The 13,162-nt window shown below is 36.2% G+C and overlaps 1 protein-coding gene across 6 annotated transcripts in view; it reads right to left on the bottom strand.

Annotated features, from left to right (window-relative positions):
• The window catches only part of LOC126507302 (complement factor H-like), a 325,893-nt gene that overhangs the window by 239,253 nt on the left and 73,478 nt on the right, over positions 1-13,162 (bottom strand). The window contains exons 16-19 of one of the 6 annotated variants that reach the window (XM_050151585.1): positions 11,924-12,100; positions 11,528-11,737; positions 10,791-10,964; positions 9,945-10,186 (exon numbers count right to left, since the gene is read on the bottom strand). The exons of the other annotated variants lie outside the window; for them this stretch is intronic. Coding sequence (XP_050007542.1) covers positions 9,960-10,186; positions 10,791-10,964; positions 11,528-11,737; positions 11,924-12,100 — 788 coding nt within the window. The 3' untranslated portion in view covers positions 9,945-9,959. Of the gene's footprint in view, positions 1-9,944; positions 10,187-10,790; positions 10,965-11,527; positions 11,738-11,923; positions 12,101-13,162 lie in introns of those variants that run through there. 6 annotated transcript variants of the gene reach the window in all.

Below are 13,162 nucleotides of genomic sequence, written 5' to 3'. Positions count from 1 at the left end.
ATAAGTAAATAGATGAAAATAGAAAAAAATCATTTTGAATCAGGGACTCCAGACTCAGAAAGACATACATATGTATTATTTTATATGGATACTAGGTGTTAAGTCAATGATAGATAAGCTACAATCCATAGAACAAGAGATATTAGTTATAGAATAAAAGACCTGGGGAAGGAATAGTCTTCATAGGATGGCAAAATAGAGTATAAAGTTATAGATGGAGAAGGGGAGAGAAGGAACAGAATACAGGAAAGGACAGCTAAAACTATGTATTGTTTGAAGGCTATTATGGAAACATAATACAGTAGAAGCTTCGTAAAATACATACAAATATTAAGGCAATCTGTATGAAATAAACAACAATATGGGGAGACAGAGCACCAATGGACAATCCTTGCCATTAAATAAAGCTTCTAGTACCAGGATTGGGTTAAATCTGGTTGAATTAGTTCCCAAAGAGATCACATGAGAACGTTCAAAACATCTAGGATGTTGACAAGACTAGGTTGTTTTACACAAATTGGAGGCAAGGCTACATTATGAAAGATAATACCTTCATAACTCACTGAACATAACAACGTCAAGCTGGTACCTACATTTAGCACCTTCAGCTCTACAGGCTAGTGTCTTTGGTAAGGGAAAGTACTTTGCATGCTACCAAAGTAGAAACATAAATACCAACCCAGCCACAAACCCTTGATCTATGATATTCTGCCTGCATTGTATGATAGGAAAATAGAGATACCTAGCTTGTTAGATTGAACAAGAAATATCTAATATGAATTATGGACTTCTCCATAAGATGAAACCCATATCTGACACAGCTTGGGTGACCAAGAACCTAAGATCAGATAGCCAGGGACCTAATACGACTCGGAAACCAAATAATACTCTTGTAAAAACAAACAAAATAAAACAAAACTGTAGCACAAATTCTAGTTGATCTTAATAATACAAACCTGGAGACAGATATTAGGGATCAAGCTGAAGATCATAAAAGCAAAGTACCCAATCACAAGTGAGCTCTTACCTCTACAAGATTTTTAGATGACAAGAGAGCAAGTTCTGTCTTATCCCAAGTTATATTATTCTCTAGTGATAGAACTAAAGGTGTGCACCACCACTGCCTGACCTCTGTGGCTAAATAGTATAATTAGTTATTAACTAGTGTTATTAGTTATTTGATAGAATAATTAGTTATTTTATCTTGATGAGTCAAAATTCTTACACCTATCATAACTTGTATTACCATCCAAAACTATTTTTTGATATTTCTCAACATGATACACTTTGTACTTTTTTATTAAATTTCTTTTCCAGGTCTCATAAACAAGGAAAACTGTAACTATAACTATCAATTCTTCAACTATCTCAAAGACCCAAACAAGAAATAATAGGAATTGAGTAAGGGAGAAGTGCAAACAAGTGACTTCAAAAAATGTAATCAATGACAGAAACATCTGGCTGCTTGGATATCACCTAAAGTTTCTCTGCAATGTTGGAGCAACCATCTTCATGCTAAAGGCCTAGAATATTCAACAGACTTTTCAACAAAGCAAATTTTTTGAAGAACTGTCTTGCCTTGTCTTGAGAAAGATTGGCAGTCACTGTTTTTTTGGCTCCTGCTTGTCCAATTAGGACAGCATACTGTCAGCAGTCGAGGCAAGGACATTTTCTTGCTTTGTGGCTTACATTTGCAACCAAAACAGGAAACTCCATGTGGAGTTTCTTTGATGCCCATCATCTTCTCAGAAATAGATTGGTGCTGCTAGGAGCAGACATGTTTCATTGTCATAAAAAGGAAAAGGAGATGTTTAAAACATCTTAAATGCTATTTCCTATAGATCTCTGAAGTGAAGATGACCTGTCTATTTAAAATATATTTCTTTTGCCCTTAAAAACATACCCAATATGACTACAAGTTCGATTGTAATAGGTGGCTAATTGTTAAACTGCATTTTCTTATTATCCTAAGTCATTAATTGATCAATTTCTGCATTACTTTGTGCCAGAAGCCCTGGCAGACCCATATAGAATCAGATATGTGTTATGGATATAGATGATTCCTACTTCTGATTGCATCTTGTAAATGAATAAATAACAAAGTTAATTCTGTATCATTTTGTATAAACTCAGTGGTTTCAGTATACAAAACAACTCTTTCTGCATATTGCTAATTTGTAACTGTGTTAAGAGGTTCTTTAAAATTCTTAGTACTGGGCTGGAGAGATGGCTCAGAGGGTAAGAGCACTGGCTGCTCTTCCAGAGGTCCCGAGTTCAATTCCCAGCAACCACATAGTGGCTCACAACCATCTGTAATGAGACCTGGTACCTTCCTTGCCAGCAGTACATTGTATACTTAATAAATAAATAAATCTTTAAAAAAAATTCTTAGTACTATGAGAATAGCGTATAATTCTGACTTTTGGACAGAATCATAATGGCTTTGATGCACTTTACTTAAATTTTCTGATTTGTAACCTGCTTTTCCTGATCTCTTTGCATCAATATAGAATGTAGTGACTCCAGCTATTGGTGTTTCCACACAATGTGTGGAAGGACACTGCTAGTTTTCTTTATAAGTTGAATTCTCTAGTTTTCGAGATATTTTATGTTAATCTCTCTCAAAAATTACTATAAGCTCTTTGCAAGTGTTCACTTTCTGTCCACAATTTGTCAATTTCATTATTATTAAAAGGTACTATACTTTCTGCTGGGTTTATTCCTGCTAATTGACGATCTCATTTTTTTTGTTTAAAATTAACTCAGAGACCTTTTACACATAAGTTTTTAATTTTTTTTACACAGTTTATGTGGTAAAAAGGTCCATTTGAAAAAATAACTTCCCTCTGCATTAAAATTCCTATAGGGAAATATTTGGAGTGTAATGTAATCAGAATGAAGTTAAGATTCAGAACCACACAATCCATATGTGCCTTCTGTAATTTCTCTTATATCATAGCCTATTCTCTCTCAGCTTCAGCTGATAATTTCCTGAAATTATTTAAGTCCACATATTACATTGTCTCTTAATTAATCTGTTCATCAGGTTTTATACTAATAGTGGCCCGTAGATTGAAAATGTCTCTTAGAAATGTTTGGAAATCATTAACATTCTGCAATGGAACTCAACAGAAGAATCTCAAATGGCTGAAAGACACTTAAGGGAATGTTCAACATCCTTATCCTTCAGGGAAATGAAAATCAGAATAACTCTGAGATACCATCTTATACCAGTAAAAACAGCTAAGATCAAAAACACCAATGATAATTTATGCTGAGAAGATGTGGAGTAGGGGGAACACTCCTTTACTTTAGTGAGAATGCAAACTTGTACAACCACTCTGGAAATCAATATGGCAGTTTCTAGAAAAATGGGAAAGTAGCCTACCACAAAACCCAGAAATACCACCCTTGGGCATATACCCTGTAGGGGCTAAATTATACAGACCCATATTCCTACACTCTCTGGCTGTCAAAAAATCCTAAGTGACTTACAAGGCACAATTTGTACCTTTCACATCATTTGATATAAAAACAACCTAATGCCATCCTAAATAAGTGATCAAAATATGCTACTGTTTTTGACCCTTCTATTGTAATTAAGGAGGTCACCTGAAGAAGAGGTGTTTTCAGTCCAAGAGACAATACGGGCATGGGCATGGATGTGACAACATGGACATAGGATAGGCAAGATGTGACCTAAGTCATTCCCCCTGCTACCTAGGAAACAGAAAGCTAATGAATTTCCCTCTCAGTTTATGTTTTGATATAACAACTGTTTGGATAAAAATGTGGGTGATCTTCAGGATTTGAATGAACCCTGAGGCTCCCTACCAATATTGTCATGTAAACTGTGACTTGTTTATTCCTATACCTTTAACCCTGTTTTGAGAAATGGTTTAAGTCTGGGCTGGTCTTTGTAGATCAGTGAGAAATGGGCCCTCAGAAATAAGTACAGAATTAAAAAAAAAAAAAAGAAGTGGGAAATAAAATTGGGAGTAAAAAATTTTTAAATTGTAAATAGAGTATGGGGCAAGGAAGAAGTAATCAAACGGCTATACAGTTGATTGGAGATACATTAAAGGACAAAGGAGCAAGGGTACAGAAGCAACAGATACAGGGATTTTTGGAATTTATAGAACAGCTTTGCCCTCGGTTTTCTGAACACAGGGCTATAGATGCTGTGACATGGAAAGAAGTTGGGATAAAAATTCAACATTATTACAATTATGGGTCAGCAAGCGTCTCTGCAGATATACTTTGTTTCTGGATGCTAATACAAGAAAAGTTGGACTTAAATCCCAAACAGCAGGAGTTACTCTTCTCTGAACCAGTTAGAAGGGAGAGGATACCCTACTCGCCACCAAAGGAGTTGCTAAAGAACCTCTCAAGAATAGAAGGAGAGAGAGCACAAGCAAGGAACTTAGGACTGGGAGGGGTGCACCCATACACTGAGACAATGGGGATCGGGAACTCACCAAGGCCAGCTGGCCTGGGTCTGAAAAAGCCTGGGTCAAAACTGGTCTCGCTGAACATAGCGGACAAGGAGGACTACTGAGACCTCAAGAACAATGGCAACGGGTTTTTGATTCTACTGGACCTAGTGGTTTTGTGGGAGCCTAGGCAGTTTCGTGGATGCTCACCTTACTAGACCTGGATGGAGGTGGGTGGTCCTTGGACTTCCCACAGGGCAGAGAACCCTGATTGCTTTTGGGCTGACGAGGGAGGGGGGCTTGGTTGGGGGAGGGGGAGGGAAAGGGGAGACGGCGGTGGGGAAGAGACAGAAATGTTTAATAAATAAATAAATAAATTAAAAAAAAAAGCGGGAAAAAAAAAAAAAGAATGATACGCTAAATTTTACCGATGGCTCTTCCAACAGAATAACTTCATAACAACAACCTGCATGCAGTCAGAATCCTGTTTGCTTTGGGGCAGAAATGCAAACTGAACATTTGTCTGTTTTAATCTTTGGGACACAGAACTCATTTTGACTAAAATATTGGACCTGAGAACTAAGACATAAGCTTTCCCCTTAGGGAAAGAAAGACTCAAAATAAGGAATGACTGAAGCTCCTCTTCACTTAAGAGGGTGGCAGCCTAAGGGTTTGACTGCTGCTCAGAGACCAGAACTGGTATTTGATAGCAGCAATATCATTGGACTCTTAGAAAATTTTTTCTTGTCTTTTGATTAATACAGATTTAAGAAAATAGTGATATGTTAAATTGTGGATTTATTATTAATTCCCATTCTAGAATTATGGTATTGACCTGATAATGTTTATAACTACTTATAAAAAGTTGAGAAAATTTGACATGCCCTAAAAATGTTTGGATTTAATGCACGTGTTAAGAATTCTAGATTTTGATATAGTATAAAATTATTAAGAGATATTTAGGCCAGCCGAAGAAACATTTTCAACTCATTTGATCCACCTCTCCTTTAAATAGGAGACTATAGTCTTTAGGAACATGATTATTCATAAAACATTATAATATCTCCTGACAAACAAGTATGGCTCTAAGACAATGCTTTGAAACTTCTTCTCCCCAGATGCCTAAGCCAGGAACTCGCATGATTAGAATGCTTGTTTCAGATGGTGGGTAAATGTGAATAAATAAAGGAGTTTTGCCTAATACAGATGTGATCATTTGTCCTGTTGTAGAAGCACAGACTTTATTAAAATTAATTAAAGAGAATGGATTATAGGGGCCAAATTATATAGGCCCATATTCCTATATAGTCTGGTGGTCAGAGAATTCTGAGTGACCTACACGACTCAATTTGCACCTTCCACACAGAAGGTGATCACCTAGCCTTTTGATAGTGAAAGCAATCTGACACCATCCTAAATAAGTAATCAGGATATGCCAATGTCCTTTTGCTCCTTATATTGTAATTTAGAAGGTTGCCTGGAGAACAGGTGTTTTTCAGTCCAAGTGACAAAATGAGCATGGGCATGAACGTGACAAAATTGGCATAGATAGGCAAGATGTGACCTAAGTCATTCCCAGTGCTACCTAGGAAATGGAATGCGAATGAATTTACCCCTCAGTTTATGTTTTGATATTAAAGCTGTTTTAATAATAAACACAGGTGATCCTCAGTATTTGAACGAATGCTGAGACTCTGACCTGATATTGTGAACTGTGCCTCATGTATTCCCATACCTCTGCTCTGGTATGAGAAATTGTTTATATCTGGCTGGTCCCTGATAATACCCAAAAGATACCCAATCATACTACAAGGAAATTTGTTTATCTATGTTCATAACAGCATTATTTGTAATAGTCAGAACCTAAAAACAACCTAGATGCACCACAACCAAAGAATGCATAAAGAAAATGTGGCACATTTACTCATTACACTGCTTCTCAGCATACAAATAGATGGAACTAGAAAAAAAGTCCTGAATGAGGTAACCCAGACCCAGAAAGATGAACATGGTATATACTCACTCATAAGTGGATACTAGCTGTAAAGCAAAGGATATTAAGCTTATAGTTCATGATTCTAGAGAAGCTAAGTAACAATGTGAACTCTAAGAAAAACATACATAGGGTAAATAGACAATATGACCTGACAAAATTGGAAGCATGGGGGTAGGGGAAGAAGGGAGGGTAGAAAGAGAAGAGGAGAGGAAAATGGAAAAAGGGAAGACTTGAGAGATCAGGATAGTCTAGATGGAAGAAGGACGGAGATGAGAGCAAGGAAAGAGATATTTTGATTGAGGGAGCCATTATGGGGCTGGCAAGAAACCTGGCACTGTAGAAATTCTGAGGAATACACAAGGATGACCCCAGTTAATACCCTAAGCAATAAAAGAGAGTGTGCCTAAACTGGCCTTGCCCTGTAGCCAGACTAAAGAATACATGTTTTTTCTTTTTCTTTTTTTCCAGACAGGGTTTCTCTGTGTAGCTTTGGTAGCTGTCTTGGAACAAACTCTTGTAGACCAAGTTGGCTTTGAACTCATGAAGATCTGCCTGTCTCTGCCTCATGGGTATTGGGATTAAAAGCCTGTGTCATCACCACCCAGAAAATATCTTAAATATCACCATAGAACCTTCATCCAGCAGCTGATGCAGACTGACTCAGGGACTCATAGTGGAACAATGGGTTGAACTCCCAAAGTCCAGTTGAAGAGTGGGAGGAGTGAGAATATGAGCAAGACCATGATGGGGATACCCACTGAAATAGTTTACCTGAGCTAATGGGAGCTCACCAGCTCCAGCCAGATAGGGAAGGATACAGCATAGGTCCAAACTAGTCTATCTGATTGTGGGTAACAGTTTGTGTGGGTTGGTCAGACTGTGGGCCACTGGCAGTTGCACTAGGATTTATCCCTACTATTTATACTGGCTTTTGGGGAACCTATTCTCTTTGGATGTATACCTTGCTCAGCCTAGTAGGTAGGGAGGACCTAGGACCTTCCCCAAAGCAATGTCCCTTACCATTTCTGAGGCGTGGATGGAATGAATTGAAGGGGTAGATGGAGGGAGTGGGAGTAATGGAGGGAGTGAGAATTGTGATTTGTATGTAAAATAAAAAAAGATTGTTTTCTTTTATTAAAAATTAAAAGAAAGTTAAAAAAGATATTATCATAATGACAGCAAGGGTTATCAAAATGATAATTAATAATATATCATTTCCAGTTGATTATCCCTCCATCTAGTCGTTCTACTTTTAAATCATGCATTACATACTTGCACAGAGACCTAAATTTCTCTATTGTAATTGTGCTTCAAATTTTTTAAAGTAGGAAAAAACTTTCCCTCTTAACTAATTCCCAATTTAGTGAATTCCCAATTTTCTCACCAAATCTGCTGACAATGATGATAAAGATGTAAGGTTTATTGCTGTTGTGTATAACTGTAAAACCTGACTGAGTTTTAAGGTAGCTACCTAGTCTCGCCACAGCCCAAAAAGGATTTTCAGGGAAAGCCCATGACCAAACTACTAGGGTGGTGACCCCAGCCATTTGTAGATATGGCCTATGCTAGTGGCTGCAAAGCCACAGTCAAATGGCTTTTTCATGTATTCATACCTCAAATGTTGGGTGCCAGGTGTAGCACAAATTCTAATTGGTTTAATAAAAATAAATATGGAGGCAGACATTGGGATTCAATCTGATAATCAGAAAAGCAAAGCAGTCAACTACTAGAGAACTCTTACCTTTATAAAATCTTCAGACTGAAAAGAGAACAAGTTCCTGTCTTATTCAACCCTTTATTACTGTCTAATGCTGGTACTCAAGGCATGCATCACCACTGCCTGGCCTTTATGGCTAACTAATGTAGCTAGCTTTGCACTCTGATCCTCAAGCAAACTTTATTTTTAAAACACAAATAAAATATCACTATGGATTAACAACTCCACATGACATTCTTCTATTTTCACAGATTAGTGCCTTACTCCACTGTTATCAAGAGAAGATTTGTCCTGCAGAAGACAGTAACAAATACAGAGACTCAAAGACAGATAATATGTAGAAACCTTGGAACACTCCAAGGTTTGTCCTGGAATACCTTCATCAAATCTCTCATCCTATATGGCTCAAGGAACCATGCAGAAGAAGAGTTTGAAAGAGTGTAAGAACCAGAAGAGATAGAGGACACAAAAATATCTAGGCCTTCTAAACAAACATGATTGACACACACATGAACTCATAGGAACTGAGGCAGCATTCAAGAATCTTGATGGATCCGTACCAGATGTCATAATAGAGCTATAAGGAGAAGGTGATACACATCCCCATCCCTAACCCAGATACAATCTCATATTAATGATAATTTGTAGAATAAAATTTAAAGTTGTGCAAGGGAGTATCAAAGGAGAAATAAGTTACTCTTAAGGTAGACTGCATAAAACAAACTCAAAGACATCTTTGGACATTCTTTGTCTCATAATGACCTATTATAGTTTTTCTTTTTATTTCTTTCTTTTTAAACTCCAGTTTATTTATTTTTTTTAATTTATTTATTTGCTATGTATATGCCATTCTGCCTCCATGTATGCCTGCAGGCTAGAAGAGGGCTCCAGATATCATTCCAGATGGTTGTGAGCCACCATGTGGTTGCTGGGAATTGAACTCAGGACCTTTGGAAGAGCAGCCAGTGTTCGTAACCACTGAGCCATATCTCCAGCCCCTTTGTTTTTGTTTTTACTTCATTTTATTTTTATTTTTCTTCTCCTTTTTTACCTTACAGATCCTTTGCATGTATATTATGCTTTTCAGTTTATGCTTTTATTGAAATCCTGAGTTTGACAATGGGTGGGGCTTTTAGTATTTACCATTCTCTTGTATTTTCTACTCCTCTTTTCCCTCAGATTTTTTTCTGTCACATTGGAGTGTGATTGTTTTGCTTTATTATTATTCCTTAGAAGGCTCTTTCTTTTCTAATGAAAGACAGAAAGGGGATTGGTGCAGAGGGGACAGTAGGTGGGAGGACCTCAGAGGAACAGATGGAGCAAAAGACATAATCAGGATATGTTATATGAGGAAAGAATCTGCTTGCAACATAAGCGGGGCATTGTTTTAAGAATAACATAGGTAGAAGAAAATGATGATCAAACAAAATATCCTAATTTTCTAATGGATTAGAGAAGATGAGATATAAACAAGACCATAGTAAAGTAATTCTTTAACAATGTATTTCATGCTTACAGCTACAGCAATCGTTTCCAGACTGAGTTTGTACAGAATCTATGAAGGATATTATAGTGGACTCAATTTCTCTCCAATAGATGTTTTTTCTATGTAATATCTCTAGGATGAGCTCTTCCATGTTAAAATTACATCTATAAACCTTGTTCGAATATACTGATGATGCTGGCCATGGAACCACGCTGAAGATCATCACTCTATTAGCTATTATAAAGACGTTGTGTTTATAAAGTCCAATTTCATATTGCTTTTAAAAGCTAACCTTTGCCAACTTTTAAATTTTGCTAGACCTTTTCATTAGTCCTTTAAATCTTTGATGAATACATTTTGAAGGTGCATCAAAATACCTTTGCAAACCAGCTCTCCAACCCACTTGCGATTAACACACGTCACGATGTTGGATCCATTCATATGATAAGAAGGTTCACATTTGAACGTCACTTGTTCACCTGACCTATATGAATTCTTTTTCTCTTCTGTGGGTATGGCATGTTCAAACCTGGGTAAATCGTAACAATCTGTTTCTGAAAGAAAAATAATATACCAGGTTTTATTTTCAGGAAATTGTAGGATATACTATATGTAAAGGAATAGTTAGCTTCATAGATCCAATAAATACTACCAGTTTCCCATTTGATTTATATTGTTCTAAATTTTTTAAATAAATGAGGTGTAAATAACACTGGATACAGAAAACTGATGTATATAATACTTGACATATTTTTACTCTTCTTCAGTTTTTCTCCCATATGAAAATATAATATATTTCTACTTTTTGGGTTCATCAAATGTAAATTTAATTTACATTTTTATAATAATAATTATAGTTATTATTTCAAAATGTTAGAGCATATGTAGTTGCAATAGCATTGCTGCTAAAACCATTACTGTAGTGATGAACATTTTGAACAGAGTGTTCTAGAAGTTTGAGGATGCTGAGAGCTCAGACTACATGAAGTGAAAATAACTGGACTCAAAGATCAAACTATGCTTAACACTACTGTGTTTGTTTGCCAGCATCCAGCAAAATCTTGTGATATGCTTGATTTACAGCTTAGTTTCTTATTTGTGCCACATGTAACTTGAAATACAAAATCTATTACACAAAGAATAAAAATAAAACCCTACTTTGGCAATCTGGTGGCTGGGGCCACTTTCCTCCTACACATTTAATAAATGCTGGTCCATCAATTCCAAAGCCTTCATAACAACTGTATGTCACCTCTGCTCCATGTTGGTAACTGTCTAGTTTGTTAGACACAATACCATAAACGATTGAAGGTGGAGGCCCACAAGGAAGTCCTGAAAATAACACAATGAAAGGAACAGAGTGAAATGATTCCACATTGTACTATTTCAGAAACTAACTGGTATATTATTTTTCAGTTCTATGTGTAGTAGTACTACAGGGAAATGTGAACAAGGAAGATGTACCATCACAGAAGAGGTGGACAGTGTGTCCGAAGTCCACTTTCTTTTTCTTTGAATCTGTTACATATTCAATACTGAGCAAGAACTTAACATAAAAATATCTGACAAACCATGAGTGGCAAAAGGAATGAAAATAAAAAACTCAGGAAATATAGCATTTACTGTAAACGGGAGACACTGAGGAGTTTAATGCCTGGTGACAAATTAAGCAGTACAACTCACATGAGGAGTTGAAGTCAGTAGACTACGCATCATATTTAAAAGGAGAAATACAAGAGTAAAAGTAGATTTCAAAACAGTCAAGACAATTAACAAAAGCAGGATAGATCGAATTATGCAAACAGAAATTTATTCTTTCTTCTGTTTTTAATGAGAGTAGATTATTGGTAAAGAGTTCTTCTAAAACCAGAATTAAATTTTCATGCTCTTCTCACCAACACAATGAGGTGGAGCACTCCACTTCCCCATGTGGCAGGTTACCCCATGCTCCTCAGCCATCCTAAATCCATCATCACAAACATAGCTGAGTGTAGTGCCATGTTCATAACTTCTGGACTCATCTGTGTCTCTCCTTTCTTCTGATGATCTGAGTAATTTAATAGATCCATGGTCTATTTCAGGGGGCTGAGAACATGGAATTTTTGCTACATGAAGAACAGAAATTAAATAATGAAGCATAGATTCAAAAGTTTATAGTGGAAAAAAACTAATGGTTTAGATTATGTCACTACAGTTTTTGTTAAGCCTTAGGTTTTCCAGTATCCCCCTTAACTTGATTTCTCTTCAGTATTTAAAGAAAGAATGTTATAAAATAAGTCATAGCTACTAACCAACACAGCGTGGTAATGATCGCCACCTTCCATCTCTACACACCATCTCTTCTGTGTTCTGTATTATGTAATTATCTTGACAAATAACAGATACTTTTTCTCCATCCAAGTATTTCACTGTGGTTTCCATCACTTGGGCATTTGGAATCTGTGGTGGAGGAGGGCAGGAATCTTCCTCTGCTCCCCCAAAATGTCAGAAAACAAAGTGGGTGACTAAATATAGTATCTTAAATCAATGAAGCAATATTTTTCATTAAATTGCAAATTAATCATGATGACATAATTACTGGGGATTATTTTCAGGGATGTTACTTTTGTTTATGTTGCATTTGAATAATTGAAGCTGTGAATCTTTGCCTATCTATAATATCTGATGCTCCTAATAAGGAGATGTATTGTCAATAGCAAGGCAGAAGCAGGGACAAATAGGGTTGGCAGGCAGATAGTATAAAAGGAGAAATTAGGAGCACGAGGAGCAATGAGAGAACAACAAGAAGAAGACATCAGGAGCTAGCCACCTAGCTACCCAGCAATTCATGGAGAAAGAATTAAAGTAAGATATACACAAAAAGAGAAAGATAAAAATCTAGAGGCAAAAGGTATTCAGTATAATTTAAGAAAATCTGGCAAAAAAAAAAAAAGCCAAACTAGGGCTATACATTCATAACTAAGAATGAGCCTCTGTGTGTGATTTATTTGGGAGCTGAGTGATAGGATTCTCAAAAAAAAAAAAAAAAAACCAACAACAAAAAACTAAAAGAGCAAAAAAATAAAAACACACAGCACATAACAATTATGTACATTTTATATTTTTTACTTTGTATATCACTTTAATAACTATTCTTGTCCTCCATTGAATTGTTCTCATTTGTTCTTTTTAAAAACAGTTTTGAAGTATTTTTTATAAAGCCTATTTCAATTTTTTCTAACATTTATGATGTTTTAAATGAACTATAAACTGAAATGCATTAAATTAAGGTTACATAGAGATTTCTGTAGAACTGTGTGAGAATATCTTTGATGTAATCATTTGGATTGGATTAAAAGTCCTGAGAGAGTGTACTGAAGAAAGTGATACTTATGTTTAGTTAGTTTAGTAGTGAATTTTCTTATGACTGTGACAAAATACCTGACAAAAGCAACTTTAGAAAGGAAGGCGGGAAGGATTAGTTTAGGTCATCAAGCAGGGAAGTCACGGCAACTAAACTGTGGAACAGTTTGTCATACTGCATCTATAGT

Source organism: Alexandromys fortis, unplaced genomic scaffold (assembly GCF_014885135.2).
Source record: "Alexandromys fortis isolate MF-2015 unplaced genomic scaffold, M_Fortis_MF-2015_v1.1 scaffold_71, whole genome shotgun sequence".
Taxonomy (NCBI): Eukaryota; Metazoa; Chordata; class Mammalia; order Rodentia; family Cricetidae; genus Alexandromys; species Alexandromys fortis.
Note: the sequence above shows the minus strand (reverse complement) of the source record. Positions and strands in the feature narration are given on the sequence as shown.